The sequence below is a fragment of the Manis pentadactyla genome, chromosome 4, assembly GCF_030020395.1.
Source record: "Manis pentadactyla isolate mManPen7 chromosome 4, mManPen7.hap1, whole genome shotgun sequence".
In the NCBI taxonomy this organism is placed as follows: domain Eukaryota; kingdom Metazoa; phylum Chordata; class Mammalia; order Pholidota; family Manidae; genus Manis; species Manis pentadactyla.
In genome coordinates, this window is record NC_080022.1 from 164,643,552 (window position 1) to 164,662,992 (window position 19,441).

General features: G+C 35.4%; 1 protein-coding gene across 21 annotated transcripts in view; it reads left to right on the forward strand.

Moving 5' to 3' along the window:
- Window positions 1–19,419, forward strand: part of MBTD1 (mbt domain containing 1) — a 69,039-nt gene extending 49,620 nt beyond the window's left edge. For 14 of the 21 annotated variants that reach the window (XM_057501332.1, XM_036879878.2, XM_036879879.2 and 11 more), the window contains 11 exons: window positions 192–326; window positions 590–678; window positions 887–1,121; window positions 1,736–1,791; window positions 2,142–2,246; window positions 5,556–5,703; window positions 6,474–6,556; window positions 6,969–7,203; window positions 7,688–7,765; window positions 11,456–11,647; window positions 16,223–19,419. In XM_057501332.1, the coding sequence (XP_057357315.1) occupies window positions 192–326; window positions 590–678; window positions 887–1,121; window positions 1,736–1,791; window positions 2,142–2,246; window positions 5,556–5,703; window positions 6,474–6,556; window positions 6,969–7,203; window positions 7,688–7,765; window positions 11,456–11,647; window positions 16,223–16,341 (1,475 nt within the window). In that variant the 3' untranslated portion in view covers window positions 16,342–19,419. Of the gene's footprint in view, window positions 1–191; window positions 327–589; window positions 679–886; window positions 1,122–1,735; window positions 1,792–2,141; window positions 2,247–5,555; window positions 5,704–6,473; window positions 6,557–6,968; window positions 7,204–7,687; window positions 7,815–11,455; window positions 11,648–16,222 lie in introns of those variants that run through there. The other 7 variants (XM_036879887.2, XM_036879888.2, XM_057501335.1 and 4 more) reach the window with 6 other exon arrangements.
- The last annotated feature ends 22 nt before the right edge of the window (window positions 19,420–19,441 follow it).

Here is a 19,441-nt window from a genome sequence, read left to right on the forward strand (position 1 = left end):
CCTGAGGACTTCCTCAGACTCACCCAAGAGCCAGCCACTAAAGGGAAATTTCCAGGGGAGGGGCTGGCCGTCTGCTACAAGCTCTGGATATGATTCTGTTGCAGATGCACACTGACATTTGATAGCCATTACCAGCCGTTAGATCCTGCTTCTGTTCATTTTCTTACTATGTGGCAATTTATTGGTTTCAGGTTACAATGCCCTTTTAAGATATGAAGGATTTGAAAATGACTCTGGTCTGGATTTCTGGTGCAATATATGTGGTTCTGACATCCACCCAGTTGGTTGGTGTGCAGCCAGTGGAAAACCTCTTGTTCCTCCTAGAAGTAAGTATGTTCATTACCCTTAACTATAATTTCACACATAGTAACATTAAACGGATGTAGAAATGTAGAAATTAAAAGAATATATTTTGGTTTCAAGTACCTTACCTGCTGACAAGACATACTTGTTTTCTCTATTTCTGTTACTCTTATTTAGAACTTCAATTAATACTCTAAATTTCAGAGAAATTTCTTACCATTTTTTAACAGATAGTTTATAAAGCAGTTCTTTGCTAAAGTATAACTGGTTATTTCTTTTGTTTTAGCTATACAGCATAAATACACAAACTGGAAAGGTTTTCTAGTGAAACGACTTACTGGTGCCAAAACACTTCCTCCCGATTTCTCACAAAAGGTAAAGACCATATCTTAGGAGGTGTTAACTGAGAGCTCTAAAAAAAGTAGTAGTAACTTCAAGGTTCTTCAGGAATTATTTTAATTTAGTGAACGAGATGCTCAATATTAAAGATGGAATGCACTCAGTTCTTTTAATAGTATAATATTAAAATTATTTATAGACCTTTCGTGAATTCTGAACAGATTTTGTGTGCTTTTGTTTCAAGGTTTCAGAGAGTATGCAGTATCCTTTCAAACCTTGCATGAGAGTAGAAGTGGTCGACAAGAGGCATTTGTGTCGAACACGAGTGGCAGTGGTGGAGAGTATAATTGGAGGAAGATTAAGACTAGTGTATGAAGAGAGTGAAGATAGAACAGATGACTTCTGGTGCCATATGCACAGCCCATTAATCCATCATATCGGTTGGTCTCGAAGCATAGGCCACCGATTCAAAAGATCTGGTAAGTCCCTGTCCCAAGAACTCCTATGGAAAACATCATTGAGGCTGAATTGTACTGCTTGGTTATTTTTTCTATAGAATAGCACAGATCAAAAATAGCGTTCTTGTTGTCTGGGCTGCTTATTCTACCTTAATTAGGATAGGTTCAGACCAGAATATTAGTGTCCTGATTCCTTTATATTCCTTCCACTTGTTATTGATTTAAAAATAATGCACTTTGAGTCACAACTACATTTGTTGTCTTATACTTTTTGTATCCAGCCCTTGTCAAAGCTTTAAAGATAGCCTTTCCCATTCCTTTCCATTTTAATCAAAATAGGAAGATTAAAATGTGATTAGACTTGATACTAAACACATTAAAACATGCTTTTTAAAGTTGTAATTCCCTAACTAGGGAATTACCAACATTCGAGTTGGCTGAATGTATTTAATAGCACATGTACTCTGAACAGAGGAAGACTATTAAAGGATATTATTCACCATAAATGTAGGAGGCATGTATTTTTGCCATGTTTTTAGACTATACATACCTTGTGAGTTTGAAACCTTCAAAGAAACGTGGTTTTTGGTCTTCTCACAAATGCTGACAGATTAGTATGTAACTTTTCCTTGTAGATATTACAAAGAAACAGGATGGACATTTTGATACACCACCACATTTATTTGCTAAGGTAAGAAGTTTTTATAAGAACCCTCATTTGTAAATTAGGTTTGAAAGAGGGTTGTGGGTTTTTTCCTAAAATTATGGAAATCACAATTACATTTGTTCACTTAAAAAGATTAAAACTGTAATCAATAGGTGTCATCCATATAATCCATATAATTATTGATTATAATTATTCTTAAATTCTATTTGCTTGAATTCTCTCTATTCCCTAGTGGAAGTTTGAGTTATAATATTAGGTAGGTAGGATAAGGCATTTGGTATTTTCATCTGGTAAACATTTTCAAACTGATAATAATTTAATTATTTAAATGATAACATTTGTAACAGTAGATGTGCTTTCATGTAATTCTTTAGGTAAAAGAAGTAGACCAGAGTGGGGAATGGTTCAAGGAAGGAATGAAATTGGAAGCCATAGACCCATTAAATCTTTCCACAATATGTGTCGCGACCATTAGAAAGGTAAGATAACAGGTTTTAAAATACAGAAGTGCAAGTACAGGAACTGGTTTTAAGGTACTAGGAGAAGGCAGCCCCTAACATATTTATTTTGACTTGAAATGTGTGTATTTGGATCTTCACTGGGGAGATTACTACTAATAATTTCAAAATAAACTTGAATTCTCTTACCAGAGGTTCTCAAATAGCTTGTCAGTTTTGTCATCTTGAGTTTGCTACCTTTATTTATGGAAGTATGTCCTAAGTTAGAGAAAGAATATTTAAGCTACTTCCTGGTCAAAGCTACTGTGACACAGAATTGTTAAACAAGGCCAGTTTTTTCTTTGATTTCCAGTGTTTTCCTTTTTGTGCCTGTTTCTTCCTTGTGGTAGTACTTTTTTTTTTTTTTCCTTTCTTCTGAAACTGCTTTTATGAAAATATCTAGAGGAGTGCTTCTCAGTGGACATCAGAATCCCCCAGGGAACTTAGAATCTAATACAGGTAATCGGGACTCTTTCTCCTCCCCATACCCATTCTGACTTAAAGTCCCCAGGTGATTGTCAAGTACAGCCATGGTTAAGAACCACTGATCCAGAATCTGCTTACATAAAGGTATAACTTAAATTGTGATTTGCATTTCAACATAGTTTAAAACCTTAAACCAAAAGAATTAAAGCGGTTATGATTGCTACCATGTTCCAAGGTCACACAACTAGACAAGACTGACTCTAAACCCTTGTTCTTCCTCTTTACCTGCTAGTAATCAGAACCATCTGGTACAATTTAAAACATAGATTTCCATGACCTGCTCCAGACCTACTCAATGAGAATAATAAGAAATACTGCCCAAAAATCTGTATTTGTTTAAAAAAGAAAGAAAAGTTCTGTAGGTGATTCTGACAATCAGCCATGTTTGGAAACTAGTGCCATTGCACCGTGCTTTGCTCTGTGAAATGAAATCGAAGTCCATGGGTCTAATATCAAGCTTCATTCAGAAAATACTTGCTGTACTGGGCTTGGTTTGGATTCTAAAAATATGATAGTCTTGTAGAACAAGGTAAGGTATATAAAAATAAGTTTAATACAAGATCAGCTATGACCTAAGAACTATTGGATTCAAATGAAGGAAAGATCATATTCCCAGAGGAATCAGGGAAAGCTTTAGAGAAGAGCAGATATTTGAGAACTTCAACTTGGAGGATGAGAAAAACTGCAACAAGCAGACGCAGGAGGAAATGGGGCTGTGGAAAGAGAATTATGCAGCAAAGCATCAAGATGGGAAAGCCCTGTTTTGAAATGGCAAGTGGTTCCCACATTGTACACATGAAACAAGTTCCACTGCATATTCTGGTCAAGGCTCCTTGTTTTCAAGGAACAGAAACCCACTCGTTAGCTCTAGGAAAGTCACTGTGGACAGAGGGGGCGACATCACAGACACGCAAGGACACAGGGATAAGAACTGGAAAGGCATTAAGTCCAGTGTTACTCTCTCCGTCTCTCAGGGCCTCTTTGTCACGTCTTTTCTGCTCTGAGTCTGCGCCACTTTTCTTCCCCTCTCTGGGTTAGTGTCTTACCCCCTCTCTCTGCATGTGGTGGCCCTCATTCTGTATCATAGCCTTTCAGTTCCATCTCTGTCCAATGACTTAACAATCTCTCTGTCTCTTAATCCTGATTACTCAGAGAGGATCTAGCTGAGCCCAGCTTCTGGCCTGGTCCCCTTAAGTTAGATACTAGCCCCCGGTGCAGTCAGCTATATTTGGAAAAGAAGAAAGGATCCCATGTGAGCGCAGTTTGTCTCTTCTAGAGCTGTTAAACTTGCAGAGAACAATATTGTATATATCTGCTATAGTAGAAATAACTAAGTCAAAGGAGGTTGGGGGCAGACACTACAAGCCAGTGTGGAACCAGGTAGTGCAGCCATTGAGTGCTTGGCCTGCCAAGCTTTCTTCATGAACCGGGTGAGTTGAAAGGTTTATGGCGTGAACAGAGGTCATGCCAAAGGAAAGTTTAACTGTGTAGGAGGGGAAATATCACAGAGGAAGGCTGTGAAAACAATGATATCAACCAAGATAGTGGAGAAAGAGTTAATGACAAGGCTAATGGGACTCAATGTTCAGAGGAGGTGTGGAACCTAGTTAGTGACTGATTACCTTTGAAAGGAGCAAGAGAAGTTGTTTGATTTGACACCCGTACTAACTCCAAGAATATGTTCAGCATGCAGGTAAGATACAGGACTGAGACAAACTCATGGTAAAACTTGAGATGCTGTTGGCATAGAAATCCATCTTTGAAGCACTGGGTGTAAGTGATATCACTAAAACAGAAAGAAAGGGGCTAAAATGAGAAACTTAAGGGTTGGAGGTAAAAAGACAGCCACCAAAAGAAACATGGAAAGAATGATCAGAGAGGTGAGAAGATTGATTGGTAGACTGTAATGTAATGAGAGTGGAAAAGTCAACAAGTATCAGCTACTGCAGGGAAGCTAAAGTTTGAGGAGGATAAGTATTGGGGGAAAGGCACTGAATTTGACAAACTACGAAGTCATTGGTGAGTTTAGTAGGACAAGGACAAATCAGACTACAAAGAGTTACATGGTATACAATTTGAATTGGGTTTCTGGGTGAAGAATATATATAGGAGTTCGTTGTATTGTTCTTTGGACCTTTTCTGTAAATGTGAACTGTCTGAAAATAAAATATTTTTAAGTAGTTTTAATACGATGGAAATTGGGAGACATTACAGAATAAGAGATAGTGTTTGGAGCAAGGTACCGGTGGTACCAGGAAAAGACGGAAAAGTTTGCCTGATTTTTCCAAACCTTTCCTACTTTCTTCAAGCTCCCACTTTTACCTCTTTCTTGATACAGCCATGCTCCTCTATGACAGAAACTAAAGCCACCCTCTGTAAGGGTCCTCACATTCTTTCCTGCACACCTCATATTGCTGTAAGAAAATAATTTATGACCAAGTAGGATTTACCTAGCCAAGACTAAGTAGTTAAATTATAAAAGATACTCAGTCCAATTTCATGATGCCACAGCAGCAGGAAGCCGTTAGCCACTGGCAAAGGCACATTTTTCTTAGACCTCTGAAATCACTTGTGTGTTGCCCTGCTTTGTTTCCAGTACACACTAGAATTTAGAGTTTTCATTGCTATTTCAGTTATTTAACATAATTAAATAAAGAAGCGTTTTTCACCTTTAAGAGATTGTATGTAATATATCTTCCTCCCTTTTAGAATGTCAATTTAAAAGATCATTTTATAACAGTATCTAATTGCAATTTCCAATACTGTTTTAAATTTCAAATACTTGGAATTCTCCTCATTTAAAAGGTGCTGGCTGATGGATTCCTGATGATTGGGATCGATGGCTCAGAAGCAGCAGATGGATCTGACTGGTTCTGTTATCATGCAACCTCCCCTTCTATTTTCCCTGTTGGTTTCTGTGAAATTAACATGATTGAACTTACTCCACCCAGAGGTACTTCATCCTAATACATACACTGCGATTTCATTCTTTTTTTATGTGGTATCTCTTTACATGTTTAACATGGTCTCTGTTTAATAGCCTTGAATTTCTTGCTGTGCAAATACATAATATATATATGTGTGTATATATAGTGTACACATAACTACCAAGAGCTATAAAATACTCTAAAAACATAAAGCACTGTATTATTCTAGCTAGTTTTAATAAATTATATTAGTATAGGATTTTCCCTGAGCATCTGTACATTCTATAATAGCTATTCTCAAGCCCGGTTGAAATGGTGATACAGGCTCAATGGACTATTGCATACATAAACTTTTTTAAAAAATAGATACTTTAGTCTTTGAGTGGAAGCAAGTTTTCATCTTTTGAATGCCATGTGGCTTTTTAAATTTTAGAAGGCATGCCCTAACTAGCTCTCATGGCTTTAACCAGTAACTCTCCTAATTTCAATATATGTGCCTTGGGTTTTTCTCTTAAGAAAAGAAGAGGGTAAAGCTTAACACAGAGGTCTATAAAAATAGTATTTGCCCAGCCAGTTTTCTTTATTCCAAAGATAGAAAAATATCACTGCAAAGTGTTAAGTACTGCTCTTCTAAGCCTAGGATTGAAAAAGCAAAAGTCTATCATTCTTGTGGCAGTTTAGCATATAATCTAAAATCTGAGATTTAGTATGTACTAAGTTACTTTTTATATCTACATTTTAATATTATGCTAATTATTTTAAGTGAACTGCTAGTTAAATCAGGTATGTTTTTCAGGTTACACAAAACTTCCTTTTAAATGGTTTGACTACCTCAGGGAAACTGGCTCCATTGCAGCACCAGTAAAACTATTTAATAAGGTAAATTTAAATAATGGCATAATAATGAAGTGGAATTTTTTGATGCCTCACAAATGCAAATCATTGTTCATCAAAATGTCTTTGCTTCATATTAGAATATCTTAATGGAGATTAATTTAAACAGATAAATAGTAATAAAGCAATATATTTTCTTTACTCAAAAATTGAAGCTGTTTCCAAACTTTGTTTCATTTAATCTAATAAAATAGAAATGGATAATAAACTAGAACTAGTTTCCTAACTAGTTCTTAAATGCTTCACCTTCCTATATTTTAATAATTAAAGGATTATTTGAGATATTTTGGTTTCAGTTAGGCTATTTGGGTATGTTGCTTTCTTTTTTCTTTCTTAGTGACAGTGGCTTACACAGTCTTCCTTTCATCTGTGTTGATGTTTTGCTTCTGTCGGTCAGGATGTTCCAAATCACGGATTTCGTGTAGGAATGAAATTAGAAGCAGTGGATCTCATGGAGCCACGATTAATATGTGTAGCCACAGTGACTCGAATTATTCATCGTCTCTTGAGGATCCATTTTGATGGATGGGAAGAAGAGTATGATCAGTGGGTAGACTGTGAGTCCCCTGACCTCTATCCTGTAGGGTGGTGTCAGTTAACTGGATATCAGCTACAGCCTCCAGCATCACAGTGTAAGTCAGCAAACAGAAAAGGTGTCCTTTCCTGAAGCAGCCATTCTCCAGAGCTGCTCATGTAAATCCTGTGAGCACACAGGACAAGAATGTTCCATATCTGATTGGTTGCCAGGTAGGACCTTAAGTCCCAACAGCAGTATCACAGAGTCCAACCGTGTGAACCATGGCAGTCTGAACTCAACAGCCAGTTTCATGATGACTATAGAAACACAGTCCTAAGAGCACTCACCAAATTAAATTAGACTTAATGAGTTTAAAATCATAGGCTGAAGTTTATTGGCATATAAGAAGTACTTATTGGATAAATAATGGAATCTGGTTTTGAGGTTCATGGTTTTATAGGAACAAACTCCCTTATTTTCAAAGCTTCATATATTTTTTATAAACGTAATGGTCTTGGTAAATATAATTCATCTAGATTGTTTCTAGAGTTGTATGTTTACAATGCTAATCTGGGACCAATTTCCCTTTTATTTTTCAGCATCAAGAGAAAGCCAATCAGGTTCATCAAAACAGAAGAAAAAGGCCAAGTCCCAGCAATACAAAGGACATAAGAAAAGTGGGTCACCACATTGTGTTTATATACATTTCCTAAAATGTTAGCCAATTGGGGTCACAGTATTCTCGTAAAGAAAATAATATCCCTCATGAGAGCTGATGACTGTGCATTATGTATTATGCTTAAAGGTGCAGTATGCCATAAAAGGCAAAACCCTTTCTATAATGTGAAACTCTTGTATCTTAATTGACAGGGAAAGTGATTACCATAATATTTTAAACAATATGGTAAGGAACAGAGTCTATGAATGATTCTTGAAATAATATGTAAACTTACTGAAAATGTTTTAAACCTTTTCATTAAAAATTTTAAAAAGCAAATGCTTGATGCTTGATGTTTACGACAGATTTGGTGCCTAATAAACTCATCCTTATTAACCAAAATTCTCTTTCTAGAATGATACTTTTAAGAGATTCAAATTGATGGCTAACAGGCTTAAGAAATTATTCCTAAATACACTTTCTATATTATATTTTACCTCACAGTGAATGATTATTGGTATCAGTGGCCAAAGTAATATAAAATATATTGATAGCTCTATTTGATTCTTTTAAAATCTTTTCTCCCCACTATAGAAAGCCACAGGTTTTTCTCTGGGAATAAATGTGAATGTAATGAAGTAATGCTATTCACCTAATAGAACTTGAGGGAGCATTGCCAGACCAGAAAGACCAAAGTGATTTCCCATTACTCTGGAAATGATTAGGAATAATTTCACATGGAAACCTTGTCAGTGGAGTAACTATAGTAGATATGATCACTAAATTTTCTGTAAGATTGAATAGCACAGGCTGCTTTAGCCTGTCTTTTCACCTTCTATTGGACAGGACTTTGAGATGTTTCCAAATTTCTTTATGAAACTTGTCATGAACTATTTCGTTCTGAGATAAGATTATTTTTATTTAAAAGTAAAAAGTACATTTCAAGATTAAAACTAAAACAGATTTTTCCAGCTGACTAGTCATATGTTCAAATATTCTGTTCATTAACAATCAAGACACTGACACAGAATGATAAATCAGATATGCTCTTACCTTTCTGTTAATAGTTATTTGCTTATAATTTTTTCTCTGGGATACTTAAAAACTTCCACCAGCCACTGTGGTGGTGCTTTAGTTTCCTCCCAGTATGAAACCCAGCCAGCCTCACAACAGGGATGACCTTCAGGCCTGTCTCTTGCTCTTTTGTATCATAGCCATAAGCCTCCCATAGGCCCAGAATTATTTTATCCACTAGCTTTTTGCCAGGTTTGCTATTCACCTAATAGAACTTGAGGGAGCATTGCCAGACCAGAAAGACCAAAGTGATTTCCCATTACTCTGGAAATGATTAGGAATAATTTCACATGGAAACCTTGTCAGTGGAGTAACTATAGTAGATATGATCACTAAATTTTCTGTAAGATTGAATAGCACAGGCTGCTTTAGCCTGTCTTTTCACCTTCTATTGGACAGGACTTTGAGATGTTTCCAAATTTTCTCTCCCAAGGTGTTGAATTAAGAAATTTATAACTCAGTGGTGGCTATATATACTTTTTAGAACTTATTTCTGAGCACTGTGTATACAATTTCTATGCTTCCCTCAGTGTGACTCTTGAAGGGTTTGTTTCTGGCTTATGAGGTTTAATGATTTTGAATGAATGGGCTAAAGAACGTGGGAATAAATGTGAATGTAATGAAGTGATAGTATCAGTACCCCAGTTTCTAGTGGCATTTAGCATTTAACAAATGTTTCTGGATTAGCTAGAAAAATGTATTTAACTGTAAGTATAACATGTGCTTTAACTATAACGTTTGAAGAGCTCCTAATATCATGTATGACATTATCTCTCATACCTTTAAGTTGCCCTTTGGACATAGAAAGGAAAAGAATTATGAACCCACAGTCCCTTAGTAGAAACCCTTGGGGCCAGATGTGTTTTAGAATTCAGAATTTTTCAGATTTTAGGGGAAAAGTATAGTGTGTATAGCATGTTATGTGACACCCCTTGCAGACACCCCTTGCAGGAGCATTTTCTGAAGCAAAGTATATGTAGATATTTACATTAAATGGACCAAATAAAAATTATAAATAATATCACTAAGTAAGGTCTGGTTTTGTTGCCAAAGTTTTGCAAAAAACTTTGAATTTTGGAACTAAGGACAAGGAATTGTAGTGCCAGATGAATGAAAAAAAGTACTCTTCATTATAAGGGTACTCTGCTTTTATTCTTTTACGTTACTCAACAAGATAGCTTGTTAGAAATTTTTCCCACAAAACTTTACCCAAATAGGAAAGGATTTGGGGTCCAGAAACCTAATTCATTGCCTGCAGCTATATCAGCAGATAGGCCACAAAATCCCTTATTTAAGTTTACCTACAGATTCATATGTTCTGGCTGTATTGTTTACAGTTCATTGGTCTTTTTGTACCTAGTATCATCCAGTAATATATTCTTTGGTAGTGCTTATTTTTTACAGAGACAGACAGTGGATTGGCTTCATTATTCTAGCATGTTTTGTAGTAAGCTGTGTTATTGCTACAAAGGGATAACTTAATTATTGCTTTTGAAAAACAAAAGTAATGTTGTGACAAGAGGATCATATAGACTATTGTTTGCATATGTTGTTTGCACATCTAGAGCAGGAAAACCAGCACTAATTTCTGTACTATCTTAGGTGTTATTGTGAGTAGTAGAGAGTTGGAGATTCTTCTTGCATTTTTACGTCTAAGTGTATAATTCATTAGAAGAAGTTCAGATGATTGCTGCACATGATTTTGGTTTGGCAGTTGAGAGTTGAATGTATACTCACCAGTAGTATAGTTTCCAGATCATTTTATGTACGAATACTGTTTGACTTCTTAGTCCTGATTTTGGGAGACATAATTTCTGATTGCTCTTTGCTGGGTCATTTGAATTTTCTGGAAAAAACAGGAATAATATGTAGTCACAAAGATGTGGAAGTATCCTTCAGCTTTCAACCCAATCAGTGCAATATGCTTGGTTCAATATTTGCAAAGTTTAGAGTATTTTTTGTTGTTGGTAGTGAAAGCATTGTATAAGTTTTTAAGGCTTTTTTGCTTATGAAACCATAACTGAAGCGTGTTTCAAAATAAATTAGATTGTTTAAGAACTTGCAGGCAAGAAGCTTTAAATTTTAGAAATGCTATTCAGAATAAGAATTACAAGTGTTTTCTAAGAGAGTGGATTGTAAACTATAAGTTAGGGGAGCACTTTTCATATCAGTAAAATCCTGTCACATTTATTAAACTGCTTAATTTCTCCCTGAAGGCCTTGTTTAGGCTTATATGGGTAAGGATATGCTTCCCTTCAAGTACAGTTTTAAAACCCTCTCTGTCTTCTACTGGATTTCCAACCCTACCCCAAGCTAAAATTTTCTTGAAGGAAATTAGCCAGCTGTTCACCAAAAAATCGTCTCTAGTTTTTTTTGCTTTAAGTTGATTTGAAAGTAAGGAACCAGGATTACCAGACAGACTCTCAGAGACTAGAAATAATCTCCCCAGTCCTCCGCCCCACAACACACTCATGCATGCATACACTACACATTCCTTGTCTTCAGAAATACGAACCTTGCATAGTTGGTTCTCTTTTCAGAATATCCTATGCAACACAACCTTTCCTAGTTATAAATGCACTTTTCGTACCACGCATGTAAGTAAAAGCTTACTTTAGTTTGACTTGATATTTAGAGAGGAAGATGCCAGTTGGGAAGAAGCCTGTCAGTTTGTCGAGCCCGCCTATGACGGGTGGGGTGCGGAGGAGCTTCTCTGGTGACGAAGAGTTGACTCCTCCTCCATTTCGAACCCTTCCAGCACAGACAGCCCTGGAGGCCTTCCCACCTCCCAGCACTAGCCGAGAGTTCAGTCCCAGCCTCAAAACAGGTAATTAGTGACATCAGCACCTCAGGTACTGCAGGGGGTAAAAGTCTGGGTAGGGTGGTGGGAGACAAAGCATGGTTTGGCATGACAGATGCTGACTCATTGAATCTTTCTTTTTTCTTTCAACTTCAAAAATTCATTTTCACTAGTCTTTGGTAGTCACTTCACTGAGGTATCATCAGGGAGGGATTTTTATTTTGTTATAAACCACTTCTGAGCTTCAAATTAGGGGAAAGCTATGATTTCAGTTTTTGGAATTACGAGACAGCTTGTACTCATTCGTGGCTTCATTAAACATTTTGCATTGCAGAATTCTACATGACTTGACCTGGGGGAGAAATAGGCCATTAGAGATTGATCTGATTAGTCAGATCCAAAGATAAGGCTTTGTTCACAGGTACACAGCATCCCATAGCATCTCATTCATTAAAAAGATGTGTACTGTGTTCTGGTGTAATTTTCATTCTGGAAGTAACATTTACCGCAATCTTAGTTGAATAACATGGACTTGGAAGTACATACCTGCATTAGTGTTGGTGTTGAATTTGAGTAAAGTTTATTTCCATAATTTCATGTTCATGAATGTACAGTGATGAAGTAAATGACATTTGAGTTTGATTGGTTAGGCCAAGCGAGTAAATTGTAAGGATGACTGGATTTGCACTTTGTAATTGCTAAGAACAAAAACATATTATAGAATATCAGAAAGGCTTCACATGCATGTGGTAAACTTTAGACATGAGTGCAGATATCCTCAAAGTCAGTTGTATCTTAGCATATATTCTTGCCATATGCTATTACTTTTAAACTAGGTTGTTCTATCTAATCAGCATTCTTTAAAATGCTTTTTGTATGTTGAAAACCCCATTGGGACTTAGTTCCTAGCTTTATTTTCTTCTCATTCCTCTGTTTGCTAATATTTTTATTTTTGTACCTGAAGTTACCATCAGCATTTTTTTTTTTTTTGGTCATTTTAAGATATGTTCCTTAGTTTTTGCTTCCCTAATGATTTATCTTGATTCTTGATCCTTCCCAATCTGTTTCTCTGAAGATTACTCTGATATCTTTATATCTAGGGGAAATTACTATACCTCCTTTGTATAAAAAATAGATTTGCACTGCAATCGAAGTTTATCTGCTCTTTAATGGAAAAACCTTCAAAGTCTATCTAAAGAGCATTTCAGTTTCTTGTTTATCTCTTTAACTTTCTTTTTGTACTTGTTATGAAATAGTCTTCTTTAAGTAACTGTAGATACTGTGAGCTCTAAATATATTTGAACTTTTATTGGATTTTAGATGGATTTTCTTTAAGCATTAGACTGATTTTGAAGGCGTGTGTCACGTTTTATGAGAGATTACTGATTCATGTAAAACAGTACTTGACTTCTAGGATTGATAAAATCCAAGAACTTAAAAGTAGACATATGGGATGGAGACCCCAAGGCCTCCTAAGTGACGTCCTTCTTCCACCAGTGTCTGGAGTGTCTTCTAAGATGAGGGCACATCTTGTGGGACTTGGTGGGATTTTTACTGTGGTGAAACTAGGTACTATGTTGCTATCTAAACTATCAAAGCTACATTTTGATTAGCTATAGAGAATATTACTTTAACGACTTCTAGCCATGTGCATGTGGTTTCTGTTTTTATCTCCTGAAATGTTGGTGATTAGAGTTAGCAAAGCAACATCCTTTTAAAAACGGAGCTAAGAAAATGCGTTTGTGTAGAAAGTGACATTTAGCCACACAATCTATTTTTTCTCATCCATCATTCATTGAGAGTAAGGCCTGGAAAGGAGAAATGATTAGTGCAAAGATGGAGGCCCTGGCTTTATTTTAGGTTCCACAAAAACAGTGAAACCTTACATTAAAACATTCCACATCTGAGTGAATATTTCACCTTTATTTTGAGTTACATTTTTTAAGCACATCGTTTCCATATTTTAACATGACTAGAAAGCATAATCCAGAAATTTGCTGTTAGTAATAAATGCAAATAGTTTGAAGATATGCTTTTGAATCTTAATTTACCTTTCATACATTTTTTAAAAATCCGTTTGAATGGAACATCTTTGGTCTCAAAGCGCAGTGATTCTTTTCTCATTCATTTAGCCATCCAATCATCATATAATGATAATTTTCTTATTCAACCTTTTATTGTGGGTACTGCACCTTTAATGAAACTTAGGGTTTGTTTTTTCCTCTTCCATGTGTTTATTGCCATGGGATTGTTCAGATGTCCTTAACAGTTAATGCATGTTGGTTAGATTTGAAGGATAACTGTTCCATGCTTGATATTCTCCATAAAAGCATTTTGAATTGTATGAAGTGATTTTTTTAAAGGAAGAACTGCACGGTCTTGTTTGCATTACCTTTGAACAGTCTGATTGGTGTTTATTTCACTATTATAGGCATATGTATTCACTTTTCTGCCTTTGGGTTTTAAATTTTTTTTAACATCATTATCAAAACAAGTACTAAAGTAAAATAAAATGAATTGGCATCCTCAAAAAGATTATTCTTTAAATTATTAAACATGATGTCAAAGACATTTTTGAAACTAATCTCTTACAACTGAAATCAAGACATGAAGCATTTGTCTCTGCAGTATTTGACTTAAGAGTGTAGCCAATTTAATATTGTTCTACATGGTGACACTGTCAAGTTACTGTTTCATGAAAACTTAGTCAGCTAAGTACTTTTGACTTCTAATCCTCCGCATAAATTGACTTTTTTTTCCCCATATAAGCAGTTCCCAATTTACAGTCTACGTATGTTTATTCTCTTGAGCCAGTTGTGATGAAAATATTCCTAATGGAAGCAAAAACTTTTTTACCTTTTATTTGGAGCCAGTGCCTGCAGTAAGCAAGCATGTTAGCTGGCAACACAGCCAGCATGTGTGGGAGTCACACATTTTACACGGGGGTGTGTCGTGAACCCTGTAGCAGATTCCCACTGATCATAGGCTTTCAAGAATGCTAGTCTCATGTTGCCAAGTCTCTCTGCTTTTCAGGGTTCTGTGTGAAATCTCTTATTTCAGAATATTAAGTCAAATTTAAAAGAACCTTGGGTTACAGGCAAGGACAGGAAGCAGGAAGGACAGTTTGTGACCTCTGACTTAGAGGAGGGGTGTGCTAAAGAAAGTTGGCATTGCTCACAATGGGATTAAATTCCAGTGAATATCTGAGCATAGAAAATATGCCAAGAATCACCTGTTCTTTAAATTATTTGAAACTACTAACTCAATTTTGGTTAAACAACTTGTTGAGAAACCTGAACACATCCGTAACATCTATTATTAAAACTAGTTTTAACACCTAGCTAAGATCATTTTCATCTTAAAAAGGGGGGAGGGTAATTTTATGAAGGGAGGAATTCTATAGGAAGTAGGTAGTGGACCATAGCCCTCAAGGAAAGGAAGGGTTTAGGGCAGCCTGCAGTTACTGGACAATTGCATTAAGGGATAGTAGCTTAAAAAGGGGTTTGTTTATAAAAAGAGATAGGAAAATCTCGGATTTTACAGCCTGGATTTTTGCCTAAGACCAATGCTGGACCCAGCAAAGAAAAATTCTTTTTTCTCTTCATCCTTGCCCATACATTATAAAGAGCCGTCCTATCACTAAGAATTCTTACTAGCCTGACTTTGGTAGCTACCAGGAAACCTAACCCCCACTGAAAATATTGAAAACTGAAAAACAGTGGTCTGTAGAAATAAAAACTATTGGAATATTCATAAACTGAGGACTGCCTATTCTGTTTGTTTGTTTTCATTAAAAAGGAGGAAATAAGAACTCAGACAGGCAGTACTACTGTTAAGTGATCCTATGGGTAATGTTAGCCATTTGTACCACTGATGTTCACTTTGCTAATGTCAGTTTTATTTTACCTAAAATGATTACTTACATTTTCCATAATTTTACTTTTACTTTTTTTTATTGAAATGTTGATATATAGTATTGGTTTCAAGTATACAACACAGTGTCCATGATTTTAGTTATAATACAGGTTTTTATCGAATATCAGATTTATTACTTATTTTTACAAATATATAATTTTATATAATTTGTAATATACTTATATTGATAATATATTTTATATTTTTAATATTTTAGATGTATCAGATTTATATCTTTTCTACAGGCAGTTGTTAATAAAAGTACTACTTGGAAAGAATAAGATTATTATATTGAAGTCGTATTTATTGTGCTGTTATTTATTAAATATTATAGTTCAGAACTATACAAGAAATACATCCTTGTTTGTATAAGCATTGACAGAAAAGTGAATACTTTTAATCATAAGAAAAATTCTAATTATTGTAGTCAAAGTAGTGACCGCTGTTAACCCAGAACATTTCATTGAAGATAATCTGTTGTGCAGTGTCCAGTATGTAGTATTCCTTTTTGGAACTTCCCTTAACTGCTAATATACATTGAAAAGTAAAATTAATTAAATGCTCACACTTCAGGGGGTTAGAGACATGAAGTTTTATTAACTGCAAAGCTGGTGGAAGAAGACGAAAGCAATCTTAATATTCCAGAAAGGCTTAATAACATCCCATACATTTATCTCTCTCACGCAGTGACTACATTGCAGCTGAAGGAGGAGTTGATAGATGGAGAGGATTATAATTTCCTCCAAGGAACATCCGATCAGGAAAGCAATGGCTCTGCCAACTTCTACATCAAACAAGAGCCCTGAGGTGGCTCAGAAACTGAGGGCGGGAGGGGAAGAATTTTACACAGGACTGATTTATAACCAATTGAGCTGTATAGCGGGGCTGTTCTACCTGGGACATTTTGCTAAACATAGAAAATTTCAGTTCCAGATTTTTCATGTGGGTGGGGAAACTATTTTAGTCGTGGGAGGAAATTTTTCAATTTATAAAGATGGACAATTTTTGTGTTGTATTTGAAGCTTTTGGAAGAATTTTGTAATATTTTCCAAGTTTGGATTTATGTGCATTGTTAACAAGAACTGAAATTCTAACTTTTTTGGTAAGATTAAAGTTTAGGTAGCAAGATTGAAGGAAATGATTTACGAAGGATATAGTTGTAAATGCAAATGAACTGTCATTACAAATGAACCTTTTTGGTACCTGTTGGGAGGTTTTGGGATTTTAGAAGTTAGGCCAGTCACATCTCCAGCTTCCTTTGCTACAGAAATATGCAACTGAACCCCCTCATGGGCGGGTTCATCGTCACGTAGATCTTGGAAGGGGTAATTAATTCTGCTTGTTGGCATTTTATTGCAGCCCATCTTAAATGTTTGAACAGAAATGTTTTTCATTCTGTGAAAATTGGAGTTCTGTATGAAACTGGGAGAACTCTGGATACTTTTATATGCTCTCTTTGAATTAAAAAATGGTTAAAGTTATCCTAACACTAAAGTGTTAAACTGGAATGGTTGACAAATATACAGGATCTCAGTCTACATGTTGAGGGGTTGGGGAAAATGTAATATTGTTCTAAATTTATTTTGTTTTCCTTACTAAAAAATACCCCACAAAAGGGATTCTGATCAGTTCTCTGCCATTTCCCTCCATCTGAGATAATACTTGGTATAACCACACCCCAAAACAGATGTTCTATATTACCAGTAGAATCAAAACTTGTTTAAAGTCAAAATAAGTTTAGATCTGAAAAATCATTCCAGCTCTGCTTTTAACCAGCTTGGATTTGTTAGAAAACTAATTTGAAAGTGAATATAATTTTCTTAAAATTCCATATATGTGTAGTATGAATTGTCTTTAATTGTATTCAGAAATAATTTTAACAACAGTTACTGATCTGGACCATTTTGAACATTCCCTATTTCAAAATTCACATGGCTTCCTTTTAAAAAAGGATATAAGGGTAAATTAGTGAAAGGTTTGCTCTCGGCATTTTTCTAATTTTCTGAGTTGTGACTGAATGAGAGAGCTCTAGCGTTTACCAGTGAGGTTCATAAACTAAACTCTCAGGAATTAATTGCATCTGTTCTAGAAGTGCTTCTGGGTCTTAGCCTGGCCTCTTCAGAGTGGTAATACAGACCATCTCCTCTGGAATATATAGGTAGGGCTAATTAGAAATTAATCAAAATGATTAACCTCTACAGTCCTTCAACCTATGGAATGCTTTAAAAAAAATGTTAATGGAAAGCTCCAGGAGACCATTTTAGGTAAGATTTTTGTTTGAATTTTAAAATGCATAGAACATTAAAAAACCAGCAATTTATTTTCTAAAATATTGCTCTACTTTTGGGAATAATAGCATTGGTAATACGCACAGGTTTACCTCATTCTATGCAAGAGGGGTTAATAACATAAGGTTTTGTAGTTGCTACTGGAAGTAAAATTTGTTACTTTATAGTGTAAGAATGTATGGAATCGCATGTCAACATTTCTTAATACTGACTCTTTTGGGGCATAAATGATCATATCAACGCCAAGTTGATTCTCATCTGTCAAATATATGTGAATTCAACTGTTAAAATTACTGGATATTTATCTTATTACTGAGAGGGACCTACTGTAAATGTGACATCCTCACACTTCCCAAATCTTTAACTTTTAAGATTCTTCCCATAAATTTAAAGCCTAGAAGACTTCCAAAGCAAGGGTTACAACAGTCTATATTCTCAGGCTCAGTGAATCAAACCCAGAACTCTTGATTCCATGATATGGGCACAAGAAGCCAGTTGTATGGCATGCTCTGCCAATACCTTGGGCTTAGGGGCTCCATGGGGAACTGAATAAACCAGGAGGGATTTGAGTTGGAACCTGGTAATTAGTTCTGTGAAATGCTCATTTGTAGCCAGATTTTTATAAGCTTCCAATTCTATAGCACATCCAGGCTCTAAGTGTTTTTGAATTTCCCACCCATTCATGAAGTGTTTCTTACCTTGATCACGTGACCAACAGTTAGAGGTTGGTAAGGACTTCCTACAGTCTAAACACAATCTGAATCCCTCTTCATTGTTCAGACTCATAACTCCTACTGCTAATGAACAGAAAGGAAGTTAATGCAGAGGAGGTCTCTGTCTTAGCCATATCTCCAACTGTACAACTCAGTAGCCCCATTCTCATTCACAGTCCAGAATATACTGCCGACCTTGGTTTTGTTTTTGGTTCTTTTTCCCTTTTGGATTATTTGGGGATCTTTGGTAGTTTAAACTCTAACCTTTTCCTTGCTGTGTATGAGGAAAGCTAAAGCTGTTATCAACTTCTTATTCTACGGATACTAACACGGGTTTTCAGTGTTTTGTTTGTTTTTATTATTATTAATTTTGCGTGATGTGAATACCCTCTCCCATCAATATTTGTATTATGGTGCTATATATTTGGTAATGATCCTTTACTAGTGGGAAGGGATTTTAAAAATACTGTGATTAAACTGGGTTTCTTCCTTTGATTTTCATATTTTAAATAAAGCCACAGTCATTTATACAAAAGAAAAGCATCTGTCCCTGGGCAAATCTTTTGAGGACAGAGGTCAAAGTAAACTACATAAGGTTTTTACATCATTTCTGTATGTATTTGATATATAGATCAATATCTGTACAAATTTAATCTTTTATTTTCTTGGTAACTTGTGATTATTGAGAAAGTATTTGAAACTTTCTCAAGTGTATATAATGGCGTGAAAAATTCCTTTGGAGAAATTTATGTTCCTTTCATTTTTACCAAATTGCAGATTTTCAGCATGGATGTGAAAAGCATTAAAATTATAACTTTGTGTACAAGATGAAAATAATTCACTAAATTTGCCCTTTTTTACACAAAATAAAATGTTAAAGTTACGTTGTATTTGAGCAGTTCTTT